Source organism: Manihot esculenta, chromosome 6, assembly GCF_001659605.2.
Source record: "Manihot esculenta cultivar AM560-2 chromosome 6, M.esculenta_v8, whole genome shotgun sequence".
Taxonomy (NCBI): Eukaryota; Viridiplantae; Streptophyta; class Magnoliopsida; order Malpighiales; family Euphorbiaceae; genus Manihot; species Manihot esculenta.
This window is the reverse complement of record NC_035166.2, coordinates 11,932,558-11,953,577: the sequence shown is the minus strand read 5'-3', so window position 1 is coordinate 11,953,577 and position 21,020 is coordinate 11,932,558. Positions and strand designations below refer to the sequence as shown.

Here is a 21,020-nt window from a genome sequence, read left to right as displayed (position 1 = left end):
TGGAAATGAGCGGTAAGATTTTGGCGGGAAATAAAATTTCATTGGTTTACGTGGCGCCTTCTTGACCGCTCAATCCTGAGACACTGGCAGAAGGCGAATGGACTGGTCTATAATCGGTGGGACTGGTTTTAAATCGAAAGTAGTCATTGGCCGTGCAGATTTCCAAATATTTAAAATAATTATTGTGTAAAATTATCTTTTAGTTATTTTATAAGAAAAATTATTATTTAATTTTTATAATATGAAAAAAATTTTAATTTTAAAAAAATATATTAAAAGATTATTAAAATTTTAAAAAATTTATTAATTAATTCTTACATTAATTTTGATATTAAATATTATAAAAAATTTAAAGTATTTTTAATATAAAAAAGTAAATAATAAATATTTTTATAAAATTAATTAAGTAATTTTTTATACTATAAAAATTAAATAATAAAATATTTAACATTAGTAAAATTTTTAAATTTTACATTTTAATAAATTTTTTAAAATTAAAATTAATTAATAAATTTTTTCAATTAGATAGTAAGTTTTATTATTTTTTATTATACTTATTAATTCTTCCCATATAATGGTCGTTATTTTTTAAAAATTATCAAAACAATAAACGATATTTTCATTTGTTGAAAATTTTTATGTAATTATTTTGCCAATGTTCTTTGCTAAAAAAGAAAATTCCTTTTTTAAAATTATTGCTTAAATAATATACCTTGCATATAACAGATGTTAAACTCTTCTATTTTTTTTTTTTTTTGGCATGTAACAAATGTTAAACTCTGTTTTTTTTTTTATCGGCTAAAAGATGTATAGTGAAACGGCATGCATATAAAAGATTGAATATTTTTTCCGATAATTATTATTATTTTTATAAATAATAATTTTTATTTTTTGTAATTATAGAAATATAAGGAAAAAATATTAAAAATTTAAACGCGTCACTTTTCACATTTCATAACTAAAAACATATATATGTAATAATATTTTTTAATTTGAAAATTGTATAAATTTAAAGGGGAGCACTTTTCCCTCCATATGAATCATCCTCTTATTTTCGATTCATCCGCTTCTCCCTCTATTTTTCGCTGAAGGTTGATATTGAAAGTGTGCTCATGGAGAGACAGACCGGTGATGGAAAGTTCGGAATCTGGTGCAATTTATTGTAGGGTAGAATCGATTGTTTGAGTGAGAAGGAGGAACTGCTCGTGGTGGCCGAGGAAGATAATAGACTCTGAAGAACTAACAGAGTGTAATCTATCTTCTCCTTGGATAGAGCCTTCGGTCAAGCTTCTTGGAAGAGAAGACGCTAGCGTGTATATCTTCTTATCTATACTTATCATTATCTCGATGAGACTCCGATGAAACATAAGGGGCAGCAAAAAAATTTAAACTTTGATTTCAAAATCTTTTAATTTAAATTTTATTTTATTTAAAATGTAAATTACCTATGTAACATATATAATTAATTTCTAACTAAGATTTATTTATATATTAGAATGGTACTCACTCGTAATAATAAAAAATAACACTTGTTACAACATGATAAAAATTAGAAAAATTAGAAATGGGAGAGAAGCTAGCTCACCTCACAATACAAAGGAATCTCATTGTCAAGCATTTACAGAAATTAAGTACGCAAGGTTAAACTTAACCGTTTGTGAGAAAGAGCATTTTTAGCACAATTTAAATTGAAAATTTATTCTAAATAATGGAATTAAGAGAAATTTATTATTTAATTTTTATTTCATGAAAAAACTCATTGATTAATATTTCTATTTTGAAAATATATTACTAAATTCTTAGCATTTTAAAAAAATTTACTGATTAGAAATTATGTTAATTTTAACAGTAAATATTTTATTATTTAATCAAGTAATTTGAAAATTTTCATTAATTATTTTTTCAATTTTTAAATAAACTATGCATTAGATTTTATTATAAGATTTAACTTTTAAAATTTACGGAGAAAATAATTAATAATTTTTTTAAAAATATTAAAAATATTTTAATATATTTTTTAAAATTATGAAACCAGTTATTAAATTTTTTTATAATATAAAAATTAAACAGTAATTTTTTCTAGAATTAATGACTTCAGAAAAACAAGGAGTTTAGGATAAAGGATTCCACATATAACCTACAAACTTTTTACATTTCGGTTGTTGAAAGACTTTTTACATATGCACATGGACACAATAGTAATTTATACATTCTTAAAGTTTCAAAATGGTTAAAACACAATGAAATTTACCCTATACCGAAATCATCTTTAATATCTTAATGTTGCGAATTTGGAACTTGTATATATGTACATTTGTGTCCTTAAAGATGTCCACAGCACTCTTTTCTTCCATTCCGTTTATCATAAAAACCAAAACCCAGAATGTAACTACAAAAGGAAAGCAACATGAAGAGAAAATGATTGTACATTGTAAAGCTTCTCCTTGACAATAAGCATTCTCATTTTTCATTGCACTAGTGAAAAATGTCCGCCATTAGCTGATCAAGCCCATGAGCTATACCTACAAGATAGGATAGAATTTTTTACCAATGCAGAACAGACAAGTCCTTTTTCCCTTTTTTCTTTTTCAGAATCGATAATATCTTCGGGCAATCTTTACCTAACCCATTTAATGGACTAGTGTTTCTTTTTTTAATGCAGAAGATTTAAGTTTTTAGCAGGTTAGCAACTCCAAATTAAATGATAAATTATCCGCAATCAGCATGGCAGCTTTACCCATTTGTTTTCATCTTAAAAAACCAGAGGTGCCACGTGGGAAAGGCATATCCAAGCAATAGGAGAACTAGAATACCATGTTTTGAGGCCAAAATACAATTGTGAGATGAATTTGTTTCAAAATTAACTCTTCTTTTTCCTGGATAGTACAGGCTCCAATTATTCTCAACTTGATCTAGATTCCATGTTTCCAACCAACAGCACTACAAGATAATGGCCACTGTTGGTAATGACCTTCCACCAATCCTAAATATGCAACTGCCAGCTAAATTCCAACAATTTAAGGGAGGGCATATGAATTATCAGACAAATATATGCTTATAGCTATATATCGCGGTGCATCAAGTATGTCTATAAACAGGCATCATAACTCTCAAAGTCTAACTTCTGTGGATCCCCTTGACGTAATGATTACGAGTTAAGCCTTCCAAGACTTTCCATTCTCCCTCTCCTCCACCATAAACTAACTCAAAAAACACTTCCACGATATGTTCCTATCGATGCACATGACGCAGAACTTCATAGCTACACCTGGCCAGAGTCTAATTCACAACTAATAACGGACAGGTCCAATACACAATCAAATAGGTCAACACCAGAAAATAAAACTTGAACTACACTGGAACAACCGCTTCAGTTCAGCCTGATTTTGAAAAAAAAAAGATACTTTTATTCAAAAGAATTTCTTTACAAAAAAAAATCAATCAGATTTTTTTTCATTTTTAAGAAAAATACTTATTTAGAAAATCAACAGTTGAAATTTGATCAAAACCAAAACTGAGATGAAACCAAAAACTGAACAGAGAGGGACCCTAAAGTTCAATACCAGATTCATGAAACTTGAATCAGAAACATTAATTCCAGTCAAGTGGCTAACGCTAGTCACAACCCAACAATGTCCTCATGCTGTTAGCCCTCATTGACTACATATCCTATGTGAGAACTAGGATAATCCACCTTCTCGAAAGCTAAGAACTCAGTCTCACACCAATGACCAATCTTGGTGAACCTGTTCTCCAATATATCAACACATCCAGTTATCACATCATCCATTGATCAATGACAAGCAGAGCCTCACCAAGTATCCCTTTCCGACCAAGGAGAGGACCAAGTACCATCCAGAATCCACACTTTCTAGGGTCCTAAAGGATCAACCACGCCCATCATTCTGCACCTGGCATACCTTTTAGAAATATTTTCCTACTACACATTCACCTTCATAACATCTTTGGCTATTAGCTAATGGACACCAACTGTACCAATTTCTATAAAGCCAAGTATCTGCACAACAAGGCTCAGCTTTCTTTTCTAAAAAGGCTTGCACAATATTAACACCGAAAAACTTCCACTATAAGGAACACACATTAATGCTACCTATACAGACCTCTTCCAGCTCCATAACCTGATTTAAGCAATAAATCTTTTGTATCTTACATAGTGGAAAGAAAGCTTCTATACCTGAAGCTCACTGCAAAACTCAAACAATAGAACCTGACTAATACAAAAAATGCAAACATGCTAAAAGCCAGATACCTTGAGATTTGGAATAAGGTTTCGCATTTGGCCTGAAACAGCCTTTCTTCGAAATCACACTATAAAAATATGTCAATAACAATTCCATAATGCATAAAGCGACTCCAATGGACAGAAAATAAAACAAGCAACAAAATGCAAGAAAGAAAAACAAATAAATCGAAGGCAAAAGCATTAGAATATAACATTAAACAGGAACAAAAATCTAAGTCATCACTTGATTTATCAAAATAAACAGAATTAAACAACATCATTAAATCCCATCTAGATATTCCAAATCGTAAACTCTAGTTTCAAGTTTTGCAAAGTCAAATTTCAAAAAATAACACTTAGAAGAGTTCAAACTTAAACCAGCTCTTCCACCTCAAAACCCTAGCTTAGTGCGGCGCCAGTGCCTGCGTTTGGCGTTGTACCTGTACCAAAGACACAATAAATGATCAGTATCGATGATGAACACAATAAAAAAACCCAGAATCGAAAACAAAACTACGTACCTGATGGTGTTATCGGTTCTCATGCGGATCCAATGAGGGATGGGCCTGTTCTGCCTCATCTTCTTCGCCAGCTTTTTTTTTATGATGAAGGTCTTGTGTGACGGCTACGAATCAAAAACACCAATGTCAGAACCGAAAGATCAAAAACCTAAGTTCACTACACGGGACAGAGAAGGAGAGAGTACCATTTTCGCGACTTCGGAGCTCGGAGGCTAGATGCTCAAGCTGCGAATGAAAACCCTAGCAATAAAAACCCTAGCCCTGAAATGTTACAATTTTTATAGCAGTGGAGAACCAACGACGACGTTTGTTTCGATGAGTTCTGGGCCGATAATGGGCCTGAAAAAGCTGGTACTTGTTTCTGCTTAAAATTGCTCCCAATTCACATTGCGGTTGAAAAAAAAAAATTAATGGTACAACAATTGATGATGTTTGCTATGAAGTTAATAAGAAAATAAAAATAAAATTGTATAAATATTTATTATTATATTTTTTTATAACAAATAATAAACTTACTGTCTATTTATAAATAAATTAATTTTAAAAATTATAATCAACATAAGTTTATTAGCAATTATATTTTTTTACATTTATTTATGAACAACTAAAAAATAATATTGATAAATATTTAAATTATAACTTAATATGAAATATTATTTTAAAAAATTAAAAATACAAATAAATAATATAAAATTATGAGAGTAATAATTAATTAATTATGAGAGTAATAATTATCCATTTTAATGGTTGTATTTAAGGATTAGTATTGGGTTGGTTTGATTTAAAATTAAATCCAATTAGATAAATTAAAAATTAAAATATTTGTGAAAATCGAATCGATTTTGAATAGAAATTAGATCGAATCGAATCAATATGATTCAGTTTAGTTTAATCAGTAAAATTTTTTATTTTTTACATTTTATTATTCTAAAATTTAATTAAAATATTTAAAATTTAATTATGATTTAATCTCTCAATATTATTAAAAATAATATACTATTATTACTAATCGATTTAATTTTTTAAATTTTTTCCTGATAAAAATTAAATCAAATTGAAATAATTAAAATTTTTAAAATTAAAAATTAAATAAAATTGAAATAAATAAAAAATTAAATTAAATTTTAAATTAATTCAATTAGATAAATTTTTTTAATTTAAACTAAATAAAACTTAAATACTAAAATAAGCTTTATGTGCAATTTTGGCTATGCATTTTTGAAATAAATTATATTATATCATATTACTTAATATTAAAAATTATCTTAATTTTAATATTATTTAAATGCTTAAAAAATTAAATAAAATAGTTAAAATAATCACTATATCATGTTACTCAGATATTTTTATAGTTTATTGATAATTTTAATTAAAATTTTATTTGGATTAAAATTAATAAAAAATAATAATTTTATTAGATAAATAATTCAAATTTGTTTAAAAAAATTTAAACTAATTTACCTAATTGTAGAGTTTATATAAATTTTAAATTTTTAATCTTTGTCTTTTTAAATTATTATAATAGTTTTTATTATAATTTAAAATATTAAAACAAAAGTGATTCTTATAAAAAAAATTTAATTAAATAAATTTTATAAAAAGTATTAAAATATTTATAATAATACTAATAAAAAGATACATAGTTTAATATCTTAAGAAAAAGTAAAATTTTATAATATATTATATTTATAAATAAAATAAAAATTATTTAATTAAATATTAATTTAATTGAATTATTATCTATAATAAATCATATAGTTTTTTATTATTATTTTAATTTACATATAATTTATTCTATATTTCAAAATGAGATAAGCAGTAAATAATAAGATTGTTTAGAACAATCATATTATATTTATTATAAATTACTTTTATTTTGATTGATTAAAAAATAATAAATAAATTTACTATTATGTAAAATTTTTAATTTAAAATTATTATAAAATATGATAAGATTTTTTTTTTGAATCAAAAAATATGATAAGATTTATCTATGGTAATTTTTGTAATATATATATTAGATTAGATTAAAATTTCATTCTAAAATAAGATAATTCTATCGTTATTCTTATATCAATAAATTTTTATTTTTATAATATTTTTTATATAAATACGGCTAAAAAAATATTTATTTAGAACGAGCAAATAACATGTTCACGAAGAATAAATTTAAAAAAATAATTCTCACCATCGAAAATATTTCAAAAAAAATGATTATATATTGTCACGAAAAATACTTATTTTGTATATATTTCATATATTAATTGTAATATTACATTTTCGTTGATTATTATTTTTTAGTGGTTAAAGTGAAAATATGAATTTTTTTTCTATTTTGATTTATATTTTTATGAATTTCATTATTATAAATTGGTGTATATATGTATAAATAAAAACTTAGAGATTGATCAAGTTAGTTATATAATTAAATTTTGTATATATAATATCATAATATTACAATTTTAATACTTTATATAAAATTAAATTATAAAATATATATAGTGATGTTGCATAGATTAGATTGATAATGTTACCGGAATGAAATTATGTTGTGATAGGTTAGACTTGCAAGAAGGAGAATATGAGGTCTCCGACGCTCAAGTCAGTATACTGAATAATAGAAATAATGCAATGAGTTGTTTAAAACTCGAGTAGTATCAAATAATAATATACATTTACTTCTGTCATTCTTCTCCTTTTATACTGTGAGAAAGTGGAGATAAAATATAACATTTTTAGACTATTCGGTGGTGATGTGGTTGGTTGTTTGATAAGAAACATCGTCAGCTAATAAGTTGACAATCCCGCGATTACAAGTATAATGGGAATCTATTGGACTGTGTCTGTTAATGGGTAACCTCCTATCGACACTTGCCCTATTGAGAGAAGGGTGAGCCTTAATGATGCTCCGGGTGTTATGGCGTCCAAATCTTTCTTCCTTAGGCTTGACCGCATTTCCTACTCATCATATTCTTTTCACATGGATCTATCTTGTAGTGACAGCTCACGACTTATTTTTGATGGTTCTTATGTAGCATCAGATGTCCCCCTTCTGGTTTTTGATTCTTTATATTCAAATGTGACAATTTATCTTTTTGGTTAAGTGGCACGATTTGACTAGTCTTTACCGTTTACATCATTTGTCTTCCCTTAGTCATGATGGTGGCCTCTTTTTTCAAGTCATATTAAAAACTTTGCTGGTTATGCTACTGTATAAAGACCCTCTTTTTCTCTTTTGTGTTTGCGCCCATCGTCTACTGGAGACATGAATGGGGGTGCTTTCTTTTTTCTTTTTGAGAATAACTAGATCCATGTGAAGGATATTATCATGGTTTACGAAAGACAACTGAAGGTGAGTTTTCATGAAGATGCAAGTATATTGCTTAGCTTTGCGGACTGCAACCAGTCCGACTATAAAGTTTTTTCAGCGTTATGACCTCAATGAAAGGGGTTGGATTGTGTAAAATTGATTCTGAGGGTCAGGCTAGAAAGATAGATTGGAGAGGCAGTACTTCATACGTCCTTTCGAACGATGTATTCTTAGAGGATGAGATCGAGCAAGAGGCTGAGGAGAACCCTATCAATTTGATCTCTGCTAAAAGATTTTTAGAAGATTCTGATTTAATATAAACTTGTTCAAGTCCCTTTTATCCCCTTATAATCTCTTATAATGAAAATGTATATTTTGCATATTTATTTGGGGCAAAAACATATTCGTTTTGTGGGTTTTAACACCCTGTAATACCCAGCTAGACTCCGGCGTCGGAATTCCAACCTTCCAACAGAATCCCCGTTGAAATCTGGAATCTCGGATGTCGAAACCTCCTAGAAGGGTAAAATATGTTTTTACAAATGATTTTCATGATTTTCATGATTTTTTTTGTTTGGTTTTGAGTTAAAGTTTTAAAAAGAAAAGAAAAATGTTTTTGAAGGAAAGCCTAGGTTCGGCCGCCGAACCTTATGTTCGACCGCCGAACATGGTGCTGCCGCGGGAGCTCTCCTTTTGGCCCTCGAAGGTGGTCTGGCCAGCCAGCTATATGAGGCCTCCAGTCCGAAAATGTGAGAGTTTTCTCTCTCCATTTTTGGGCAAAGATGAGTTCTTGACCTTCCTTTGATGATTTTATGTTTTTCCTTCAAATCCTTCAAATTTTCACGAGTTTTCTCTTGATTTTGAAGTTTTTAAGCTTGGATCAAAGATTTTGAAGTTTGGGAGACCGTTTCTCCTCAACACTAAGCTTGGGTCACATCTACCTTAGATCTTCAAGAGGTAAGTGTAGATCCTTGCCTTTTTCATATGTTTTAAGTAAGTTTTAAAAAGGGTTAAGGGTTAAAAATGCATGTTTTGGCTAGATCTAAGGTTATAGGCTTTGAGTTGGGTTTTGATAAATGTATGCTCCCTCTTGTGTATTATTATTGTTTGTTGGGGTTTAGACTAGTCTTTATACCCCTTATACATGTTGGAGTGAGTATGCATGTTTTGAGAAGTTGGGTGTTAGAATTTGAGAGTTTTGGGGCTGAAGTGCATGAGGCAGAATCGGGTTTTGCCATTCTGGAGAACCCAGGTTCGGCCGCTGAAGTAGGGTTCGGCCGCCGAACCTGCATGGGAGGCAGCCTTTTGGCCGCCTAACATGCCCCCGAAAGCATGCACTTTCGAATCTATAGGGGAGTTTCGGCCACCGAACCTGCCCCCGAAAGTCCTAACTTTCGAATCTGTGGAGGACCTTCGGCCGCCAAACCTGCCGCCAAAAGTCCTCTGCCCAGCTTTCATTTGCTTGTTTTATATGCATGTTTTATGATGTTTTAAGGGGTTTTGGGGGAGTTGTTTAGAGTCTTGTTTTAGTGATGTTGGTCCCTCATTTGAGTCCACCTGTGTAGGATCGGACCAGGGAGACCATAGAGGCCCTCAATGAGCCAGCTGCGTCCTTGTCAGTCGAGTGTCAGCCAAAGGTGAGTAGAACTAAACTAATCTATTGTTTTTAAAGTAAGCAAACTTTTAAGCATGTTCATGCATCACGAATGCCATATTATGTAATAGGTTGTTTGCATTAAAATTCACGAATATGATGCATTGCATAATTTGCTGTTAATGTGGATGGATATTGAATGACCCTCTAGCCCTCGATATGATATGATATGATACGGAAGTCCAAGTCGAGACCCATTCTACGCCCCTGGCATTTATGGATAAGCTATGTTTTAAGAAGAAGTCCTGAGGAGCTCCGTCGAGGGCCGGGCATAATTTGGATTATGTAGAGGGTTACTGGTGACAAGTTCATCCTTGATGTATATTGTTTATGTTGTGATGCATTTCATGAGAGCATATGTTTATTAAACTGTTTTTATGTTCTGCTCACTAGACTCTTGTAGCTTATCTCTTTCCCCTAACCCCAGGTTTGCAGGGTCAAGAATAGCTCGGGGAGTCGGCTAGAGGCTGGTATAAGTTTATGTAATAGAATAGTAGTGGACATGTACTATGTAATGGATTAGATTTGTGCTTAGCCCTAGTTTATGTTTTTGTAAATCCCTGTGAACATGGTTATTATGTAAAAGTTTTTATGATGAGTTATGTTGAACCAAGCTTGATGTATGTAATGTTGACCACACCAGAGCATTTGATGAGGGCTCTAATGTAGGAGTTTTATATATACAGTTTTTGATGTATGCACAGGTCGAGCGTGGTATACGAAATGTTAACTTTTTATGAAAATGTATGATCATGTAATACCCGGCTAGACTCCGGTATCGGAATTCCTACCGTCCGGTGGAATCTCGGATGTCGGAGACCTCTAGAAGGGTAGAATCATGTTTTACAAAAATGTTTTAATGTGTTTTATGATTTTAAGTATGAAATTAAATGAGTTTTTGCATGAAAAGTCCTTGGAGGAAAACCCAGGTTCGGCCGCCGAAAGTCAAGTTCGGCCGCCTAACATGCATGCGTTTTGGAGGCACGTTAGGCCCCCGAAAGCATGAGTTAGGGAAGTCCAGTTTCGGCCGCCGAAAGTCAAGTTCGGCCGCCGAACATTGCATGGATGCGGAGGCGCATTCGGCCCCCGAACGTGGCCTGGCCAGCCACCTATAAAAGGGGCACTTAGCCGAAATGGGCGAGTTTTCTCCCATTTTCGGCCACAGCAAGCTTCCGACCTTCCCTTTGCAAATCTTGTGTTTTTCCTCCAAATCTCTTCCATTTTTCTTGAGTTTTAAACTCACATTGCAAGTTTTGAGCATTTAAACCAAGTTTTGGAGCTTTGGGAACTCAGGAGCTCATTTTCGTGGATCTCCAAGTTTAGGTCGTCTCCCTCTCGATCTTCAAGAGGTAAGAGCCGATCTTAAGCTCCTTATGTGTTTTAAGTAAGTTTTATGCAAGATCTATGGGTAGAAATGCATGTTAGGTTGTATGTTGAGTTATGGGTTAATATTGATGTTTTGAACAATGTGTGTTGTTTGAGTATGTTTGAAGTGTTGTAGTTGGGGTATTGGATGTTTTGAGACCCCTAGGAACTTGTATGCATGTTTTGGTTGAGATATATGCTTGATTTGAGGTTTTGGGAGGCAAGGGGTTCATGTGAACCAAGTTTCTGCCCTTCTGGCAGAAACCAGGTTCGGCCGCCGAAGGGAGTTTCGGCCGCCGAACCCCCTTTGTGGAGGCAGCATTCGGCTGCCGAAGTTGCCCCCGAAAAGAGACTTTCGTCTCTGTCTGGGACTTTCGGCCGCCGAAAGTGCATGACTTTCGGATCTGTCCAGGACTTTCGGCCGCCGAAGGTGCCGCCGAAAGTGCCCTGTTCAGCCATTTCATGCATATCTCTATGTGATATTTTCAGGATGTTTTAGGGGGTTTTTGGGGAATATTTTAAGAGTTATGTTCAAGTATGTTTGGTCCCTCATTTGAGTCCACCTGTGTAGGTTCGGACCCGAGGAACCGAGGACCCCAGCAGTGAGTTCAGCTGCTTCGGTATTGTCAGAGTCAGCCAGAGGTGAGTGGAACTAAAACTTAATCTTTTAACTTAAATGTTTTATCATGTTTCATGCATCATGATTATGCAATAGGATGATTGCATTAGATTTCACGAATATGTCGCATTGCATCGATTGTTGTTGTTGTGGGTGAATGTCGGATGACCCAGTTAGTCCATGACAGGAAGACCAGGCCCCATGCTACAGGCCTGACACAGAGTAAGAAAGACCAGGCCCCATTCTACAGGCCTGGCACAGAGTAAGGAAAGACCAGAATCCCATCCTATGGTCTAGCACGGTTATGGGACTTGAAGACCAGGAGCCCAGAGGGGGCCCTGGGAAAATGGTAAGTAATGTATGTTTGACAGGAAAGACCAGGACCCCATTCTACAGGCCTGGCACAGAGTTAACTTGGACTAATTGGTGACGAGTTCACCCAACCCTTATGTGAATTGTTTGTGTTATGATGCATTTCATAGAGCATAGTGTTAACGTGTTTTACTAGCTCTACTCACTGGGCTTTTAGCTCACCCCTCTCCCTTTACCCCCAGGCTTGCAGGTACAGTATAGTGCGAGAGTCCGGATAGAGTAAAGAAGTCATGCTTATGTAATAGCTAGCAATGGACATGATCAAATTGTAATGTAAAAGTACAGTATAGTCATGTAATGAGGTTTGTGGATGTTAGTGTGTGCTTGACCATAGATTGTGTTATCCCTTTTACACATGATCTTAGAGATTTTTACGATGTTTATGTAAACCAACTCAACGTATATTATGTCACCCTTTGGGGGGGGGCACTGATGAGATCCCACAGAGGGATCAATGTTATGTTAATGTTTATGCACAGGTTGAGTTTGGTTGATGTTCATGTAAAGAAAAGTTTTAATTTTTATGTATGTTGTGGATCATGTATGGGATTATACAGGTTTACAGGTTATATGTCAGGCTTGCTACGGGTCCCGGCGGCCTTAAGCCGATCTGGATCCTAGCGCCGGTAGCGGTCCGATTTTCGGGTCGTTACAGAATGGTATCAGAGCCCTAGGTTCATATGGTCGGACCTAGAGTGTCGGGCTCATAGATGTTATAGAAGGTCAAGCACAATAGGAAAGATCATGTCCACTAGGATAGGATGTGGAGTCCTGTCTTGCATGATGAAGTGATATGCCATGGTTATATGCATGTGCATAAATGATATGCTATGTATGAGATGCAGGTTCATGTGTTTCCACATGGACCATGAGATGCTGATGTTTGAGTTTTGTGTGTGCTGTTTTCAGAAAACAGGATGAGAGGAACTCGTCGATCTGCAAGATTGACTGGAGTGCCACTTGAGGATGAGGGCATGAGCGCCCGTCCTCCTACATTGCCTAGGGCAATGTCAAGCAGGTCCAACCGGGACAGAGCAGTAAGAGACCCTAGAAGGTCTCTGGATCTGGGTAGAAGCAGATCAGTCAGAGGAACAGTTCAGGGAGGAGCATCAGAGGATATAGGGGATGATATGGATGTAGAGCAGCGGAGGGATGGCAGTTTGGGAGTTAGTATGTCGGAAGAAGGTATGGGAGAATCCCAAGGAGGCACTCAGGCCTCGGGATTTGTTCAGCCATCCCACTACCCATACTTCTCACAAAACCCCGGGTATTCGATGGGAGGTACATCGGATTACCCTAGCTTCACTCCTTATCCCACACAGATGCCATGCCCACCATACTACCCACCATACTCACAGTACCCAATGTATCCACCTCCGCCCTACTATCCAAATCCAGCAAACCCTACCTCAGAAAATGTTGTACCATCTCCACCACCTGCAGAACCAGCAGCCCTAGTTGTTCAGCCACCTAGACCTAGCTCAGCCAGTGGGAGCAAGGTTAAGATGACCGACTACATGAAATTGGGTGCCCCTCAGTATGAAAAAGGGGATGACCCATTTGTATATCTGGAAAGGGTTAAAGTGATCACAGAGGAGATTGGGGCCGATGACAGTAGAGCCATTCAGATGGCTGGGTTCACGCTTAAGTGCAAGAAGGCACGAGAGTGGTTCAAGAATTATGTGAACCCGAGAGTGGACAGCATGACTTGGGAAGAGTTTGCAAACGAGTTTGCAGGATGGGCTTTTCCCGATAGTTCAAGGGAGCTGAAGATGATAGAGTTTGAGCAGTTGAGGCAGACGGAGGAAATGAGTGTAGAAGAGTACACCGACAGATTTATGGAGCTGTTGCCTTTTTCTGGACAGAGTCTGGACACAGATTCAAAGAGATCAAGGAGGTATGTCATGAAATTCCATTCCAGGTATTCCTCCTTGATTCAGTCAGTGGACAGGGAGAGCTTCCATGCCATAGTAGATATGGCCAGGAAAATGGAGGCCAGTGCCATCGTTCAGGGGACAGTTAAGCAGTCAGTGGCACAGTCTTCCGGTTCAAAAACTCCGGGTGGGGGAAGGTTAGATCCCTCTACCTTGAGTGCAGCAGCTTCAGGCAGTAAGAGATGGGGTAAGCCCAAGGGTAAGAAGAACAAGTTCTGGAATAAAGTCAAGTCCAGTCTGGGATTTGGGAGTGGCTCAAGCTCTGGTGCGGATAATGTAGTTTGTGTAAGGTGTGGTAGACCACACAAGGGAGTATGTCGGTTTGGGACGAACGCCTGCTTCAGATGTGGTCAGGAGGGGCATATAGCTCGAGACTGTCCAAGAGCGGCCCCGATGGCTCAGTCCCAACAGACAGCTTCAGGCAGTGTGGCGCAACCAGCAGCTCCAGCCATGACTCAGGCCAGTGGCAGAGGCAGAGGAAGAGGGGCAGCCTCTTCTTCAGCGGGTTTCAGAGGTGAAGGTCCATCAGCTCCAGCACGGATCTTCACAATGACACAGCAGGAGGCAGATGCATATAACACCGTGGTGGCAGGTAACTTAATCATTGGTTGTTCAGATGTGTATGCCTTGATGGACCCTGGTGCATCTCATTCTTTTATTGCTCCGAGAGCCGTGGGGAGGTTAGGTCTGATGACTTCTGGGTTAGAGTGTCCTCTCTGGGTCAGTGGACCCAAGTGTGATCCATCAGTGGCAGAGTCAGTCTGCCAGTGTAGTCCTGTGTTTGTTGAGGGAAGATGCTTGTCCGCCGACCTAGTGGTTCTAGATTTGACAGATTTTGACGTCATTCTAGGGATGGACTGGTTATCTACCCATGGTGCTACCTTGGACTGCAGGGACAAGGTAGTCAGGTTCAGAGGTCAGGATGGGTCTAAGGTTGTCTTCAGAGGAGACAGGAGGGGTACACCTAGAGGTCTGATATCAGCTCTTCAGACTCGTAGGTTGCTTAGGAAGGGATGTCAGGGGTATTTGGCTCATGTGAGAGAGCTTAGCAGTCAGGTTAGAGAGCCCGCCTCGGTGCCAGTGGTGAAAGAGTTCTTAGATGTGTTCCCAGACGAACTGCCAGGTTTACCACCTGCTAGGGAGATAGAGTTCGAGATAGAACTAATGCCTGGAACTCGACCGATCTCTATCCCTCCCTACAGGATGGCGCCAGCAGAATTGAAAGAGTTGAAGGAGCAGTTGCAGGAGCTGGTAGACAAGGGCTTCATCCGACCGAGTACCTCACCCTGGGGTGCTCCCGTTTTGTTTGTGAGAAAGAAGGATGGATCCCTTAGACTTTATATCGACTACAGACAGTTGAACAAAGTCACTACCAAGAACAAGTACCCATTGCCAAGGATCGACGATCTGTTCGACCAGCTAGCAGGAGCGGGTTGTTTCTCCAAAATAGATCTGAGATCTGGGTACCATCAGCTGAGGATCAGAGAAGAAGATGTGCCAAAGACAGCTTTCAGGACCAGATATAGGCATTTTGAGTTCCTTGTGATGCCGTTCGGGTTAACCAACGCCCCTGCAGCATTCATGGATCTCATGAACAGAGTGTTTAGCCAGTACCTGGATCACTTCGTTATTGTCTTCATAGACGATATCTTAGTGTATTCTAGGAATGCAGAGGAGCATGCCCATCATCTGAGGTTGGTTCTACAGACCTTGAGGGAACATGGCTTGTATGCCAAGTTCTCTAAATGTGAGTTCTGGCTGAGGAGCATCTCGTTCTTGGGGCATGTAGTGTCAGAGAATGGGATAGAGGTGGACCCCAAGAAGACAGAAACTGTGGCTAACTGGCCTAGACCCACTTCAGTGACGGAGATCAGGAGTTTCTTGGGTTTAGCAGGTTACTACAGGAGGTTCGTTCAGGACTTCTCGAAAATAGCAACTCCTCTGACCAGACTAACCAGGAAGAATCAGAAGTTTCTGTGGACCGACCAGTGAGAAGAGAGTTTTGAAGAGCTTAAGAAGAGGTTGACTTCAGCACCAGTTTTAGCTCTGCCATCTAGTGATGAGGACTTTACAGTCTTTTGTGATGCTTCCCGTGTGGGACTGGGCTGTGTGCTTATGCAGAATGAGAGGGTGATTGCTTATGCTTCTAGGCAGCTAAAGAAGCATGAGTTGAATTACCCCACACATGACCTAGAGATGGCAGCAGTGATCTTTGCACTCAAGATGTGGAGGCACTACCTCTATGGGGTAAAATGTGAGATCTTTACAGATCATAAAAGCTTGCAGTACATCTTGAGTCAGAGGGATTTGAACTTGAGGCAGAGGAGATGGGTGGAGCTGCTGAGTGACTATGATTGTAAGATTCAGTATCATCTGGGTAAGGCGAATGTCGTGGCAGACGCTCTAAGCCGGAAGTCACTAGGCAGTCTATCCCACATCACGGCAGAGAGGAGACCAGTGGTGAAGGAGTTTTACAAGCTCATTGAGGAAGGTCTACAGTTGGAGTTGTCTGGTATAGGTGCCTTGGTCGCTCGGATGAAAGTGACACCCGTGTTTCTGGAGCAGGTGGCTCAGAAACAGCATGAGGACCCAGAGTTAGTGAAGATTGCCAGGACTGTTCAGTCAGGCAAGGACAGTGAGTTCAGATTTGACAATAGGGGGATCCTCCGCTATGGGAGTCGATTGTGTGTACCAGATGACATTGGGCTAAAAGGAGACATTATGAGAGAGGCTCATAATGCAAGATACAGCATTCACCCCGGAGCCACCAAGATGTATCAAGATATGAAGAAAGTTTACTGGTGGCCAGCTATGAAGAAAGAAGTGGCACAGTTTGTGTCAGCCTGCGAAGTATGTCAGAGGGTGAAGCTGGAACATCAGAAGCCGGCTGGAATGCTTAACCCGCTACCTATTCCAGAGTGGAAATGGGAGAATATAGCTATGGACTTCGTAGTGGGGTTACCGGCAGCGTCCAACAGATTGGACTCCATATGGGTGATTGTGGACAGACTCACCAAATCTGCTCACTTCATCCCTGTCAGGAGTGGCTACTCTGTGGACAAGTTGGCGCAGGTGTATGTAGATGAGATAGTCAGACTACATGGGGTTCCTGTTTCTATAGTGTCAGATAGAGGGCCCCAGTTCACCTCCAGGTTTTGGCGAAGTCTGCAGAATGCCATGGGTACTAGGTTGGATTTCAACACTGCCTTCCACCCCCAGACGGACGGACAGTCGGAGAGGACCATCCAAACTATCGAGGATATGCTTAGAATGTGTGTGCTGGACTTTGGCGGTTCTTGGAGGCAGCATCTACCTTTGGTGGAGTTTGCCTACAATAACAGCCATCATGCTAGCATCGGGATGGCTCCATATGAAGCTTTATATGGAAGGAAGTGCAGGTCACCTGTTTGCTGGGAAGAAGTTGGAGAAAGGGCCTTGGCAGGGCCTGAGCTAGTAGAGATCACCAGCAGGGTGGTACCCATAATCAGAAAGAGAATTAAGACGGCTGCTAGCAGACAGAAGAGTTATGCAGACCTCCGCAGACGACTAGTAGAGTTTCAGGAGGGAGATCTGGTATTACTCAAGGTGTCTCCAATGAAAGGAGTGATTCGGTTCGGGAGGAAGGGTAAGCTGGCTCTGCGGTACATCGGACCCTTTGAAGTCTTGCAAAAGATTGGGAATGTATCGTACAAGCTAGATTTGCCTGCTTCAATGGAGAGAATCCATCCGGTTTTCCATGTTTCTATGTTGAGAAAGTTCGTGTCAGATCCGGGCAAGGTTCTTAGTGAGCCTGATGTGGAGATCCAAGAGGATCTCACCTATGTTGAGCAGCCAGTACGGATCATAGACACCCAGATCAGAAAGCTAAGGAACAAGGAAATCCCGATGGTGAAAGTCCTGTGGAACCACCACAATATGGAAGAATGCACTTGGGAGACACGGGAGTCCATGCTCCGGCAATATCCTCATCTCTTTTAAGGTTAGCCTCTATGTATTTCATGTATGTATGCTATGTTGTTTGCTATGCATGTACTAGTTGAGGAACATTCGGGGACGAATGTTCTTAAGGGGGGGAGAATGTAATACCCGGCTAGACTCCGGTATCGGAATTCCTACCGTCCGGTGGAATCTCGGATGTCGGAGACCTCTAGAAGGGTAGAATCATGTTTTACAAAAATGTTTTAATGTGTTTTATGATTTTAAGTATGAAATTAAATGAGTTTTTGCATGAAAAGTCCTTGGAGGAAAACCCAGGTTCGGCCGCCGAAAGTCAAGTTCGGCCGCCGAACATGCATGCGTTTTGGAGGCACGTTAGGCCCCCGAAAGCATGAGTTAGGGAAGTCCAGTTTCGGCCGCTGAAAGTCAAGTTCGGCCGCCGAACATTGCATGGATGCGGAGGCGCATTCGGCCCCCGAACGTGGCCTGGCCAGCCACCTATAAAAGGGGCACTTAGCCGAAATGGGCGAGTTTTCTCCCATTTTCGGCCACGGCAAGCTTCCGACCTTCCCTTTGAAAATCTTGTGTTCTTCCTCCAAATCTCTTCCATTTTTCTTGAGTTTTAAACTCACATTGCAAGTTTTGAGCATTTAAACCAAGTTTTGGAGCTTTGGGAACTCAGGAGCTCATTTTCGTGGATCTCCAAGTTTAGGTCGTCTCCCTCTCGATCTTCAAGAGGTAAGAGCCGATCTTAAGCTCCTTATGTGTTTTAAGTAAGTTTTATGCAAGATCTATGGGTAGAAATGCATGTTAGGTTGTATGTTGAGTTATGGGTTAATATTGATGTTTTGAACAATGTGTGTTGTTTGAGTATGTTTGAAGTGTTGTAGTTGGGGTATTGGATGTTTTGAGACCCCTAGGAACTTGTATGCATGTTTTGGTTGAGATATATGCTTGATTTGAGGTTTTGGGAGGCAAAGGGTTCATGTGAACCAAGTTTCTGCCCTTCTGGCAGAAACCAGGTTCGGCCGCCGAAGGGAGTTTCGACCGCCGAACCCCCTTTGTGGAGGCAGCATTCGGCTGCCGAAGTTGCCCCCGAAAAGAGACTTTCGTCTCTGTCTGGGACTTTCGGCCGCCGAAGGTGCCGCCGAAAGTGCATGACTTTCGGATCTGTCCAGGACTTTCGGCCGCCGAAGGTGCCGCCGAAAGTGCCCTGTTCAGCCATTTCATGCATATCTCTATGTGATATTTTCAGGATGTTTTAGGGGGTTTTTGGGGAATATTTTAAGAGTTATGTTCAAGTATGTTTGGTCCCTCATTTGAGTCCACCTGTGTAGGTTCGGACCCGAGGAACCGAGGACCCCAGCAGTGAGTTCAGCTGCTTCGGTATTGTCAGAGTCAGCCAGAGGTGAGTGGAACTAAAACTTAATCTTTTAACTTAAATGTTTTATCATGTTTCATGCATCATGATTATGCAATAGGATGATTGCATTAGATTTCACGAATATGTCGTATTGCATCGATTGTTGTTGTTGTGGGTGAATGTCGGATGACCCAGTTAGTCCATGACAGGAAGACCAGGCCCCATGCTACAGGCCTGGCACAGAGTAAGAAAGACCAGGCCCCATTCTACAGGCCTGACACAGAGTAAGGAAAGACCAGAATCCCATCCTATGGTCTAGCACGGTTATGGGACTTGAAGACCAGGAGCCCAGAGGGGGCCCAGAGGGGGCCACAGCAAGCTTCCGACCTTCCCTTTGAAAATCTTGTGTTCTTCCTCCAAATCTCTTCCATTTTTCTTGAGTTTTAAACTCACATTGCAAGTTTTGAGCATTTAAACCAAGTTTTGGAGCTTTGGGAACTCAGGAGCTCATTTTCGTGGATCTCCAAGTTTAGGTCGTCTCCCTCTCGATCTTCAAGAGGTAAGAGCCGATCTTAAGCTCCTTATGTGTTTTAAGTAAGTTTTATGCAAGATCTATGGGTAGAAATGCATGTTAGGTTGTATGTTGAGTTATGGGTTAATATTGATGTTTTGAACAATGTGTGTTGTTTGAGTATGTTTGAAGTGTTGTAGTTGGGGTATTGGATGTTTTGAGACCCCTAGGAACTTGTATGCATGTTTTGGTTGAGATATATGCTTGATTTGAGGTTTTGGGAGGCAAAGGGTTCATGTGAACCAAGTTTCTGCCCTTCTGGCAGAAACCAGGTTCGGCCGCCGAAGGGAGTTTCGGCCGCCGAACCCCCTTTGTGGAGGCAGCATTCGGCTGCCGAAGTTGCCCCCGAAAAGAGACTTTCGTCTCTGTCTGGGACTTTCGGCCGCCGAAGGTGCCGCCGAAAGTGCATGACTTTCGGATCTGTCCAGGACTTTCGGCCGCCGAAGGTGCCGCCGAAAGTGCCCTGTTCAGCCATTTCATGCATATCTCTATGTGATATTTTCAGGATGTTTTAGGGGGTTTTTGGGGAATATTTTAAGAGTTATGTTCAAGTATGTTTGGTCCCTCATTTGAGTCCACCTGTGTAGGTTCGGACCCGAGGAACCGAGGACCCCAGCAGTGAGTTCAGCTGCTTCGGTATTGTCAGAGTCAGCCAGAGGTGAGTGGAACTAAAACTTAATCTTTTAACTTAAATGTTTTATCATGTTTCATGCATCATGATTATGCAATAGGATGATTGCATTAGATTTCACGAATATGTCGTATTGCATCGATTGTTGTTGTTGTGGGTGAATGTCGGATGACCCAGTTAGTCCATGACAGGAAGACCAGGCCCCATGCTACAGGCCTGGCACAGAGTAAGAAAGACCAGGCCCCATTCTACAGGCCTGGCACAGAGTAAGGAAAGACCAGAATCCCATCCTATGGTCTAGCACGGTTATGGGACTTGAAGACCAGGAGCCTAGAGGGGGCCCTGGGAAAATGGTAAGTAATGTATGTTTGACAGGAAAGACCAGGACCCCATTCTACAGGCCTGGCACAGAGTTAACTTGGACTAATTGGTGACGAGTTCACCCAACCCTATGTGAATTGTTTGTGTTATGATGCATTTCATAGAGCATAGTGTTAACGT

General features: G+C 38.7%; 1 protein-coding gene across 1 annotated transcript; it reads right to left on the bottom strand.

Annotated features, from left to right (window-relative positions):
* Window positions 1-4,464: 4,464 nt before the first annotated feature.
* Window positions 4,465-5,109, bottom strand: LOC110616967 (60S ribosomal protein L39). The gene is made up of 3 exons (XM_021759513.2): window positions 4,950-5,109; window positions 4,765-4,868; window positions 4,465-4,683 (listed from the first exon to the last, which is right to left on the bottom strand). The coding sequence occupies exons 1-3, from the start codon at window positions 4,950-4,952 to the stop codon at window positions 4,635-4,637; spliced, it is 156 nt and encodes a 51-aa protein (XP_021615205.1). The 5' UTR covers window positions 4,953-5,109; the 3' UTR covers window positions 4,465-4,634.
* Between the last annotated feature and the right edge of the window lie 15,911 nt (window positions 5,110-21,020).

Coding starts and splice junctions, on each gene's coding strand:
- LOC110616967 (XM_021759513.2), bottom strand. Junction 4,684..4,764: donor AGAACCGATAACACCATCAG/GTACGTAGTTTT, acceptor TCTTTGGTACAG/GTACAACGCCAAACGCAGGC.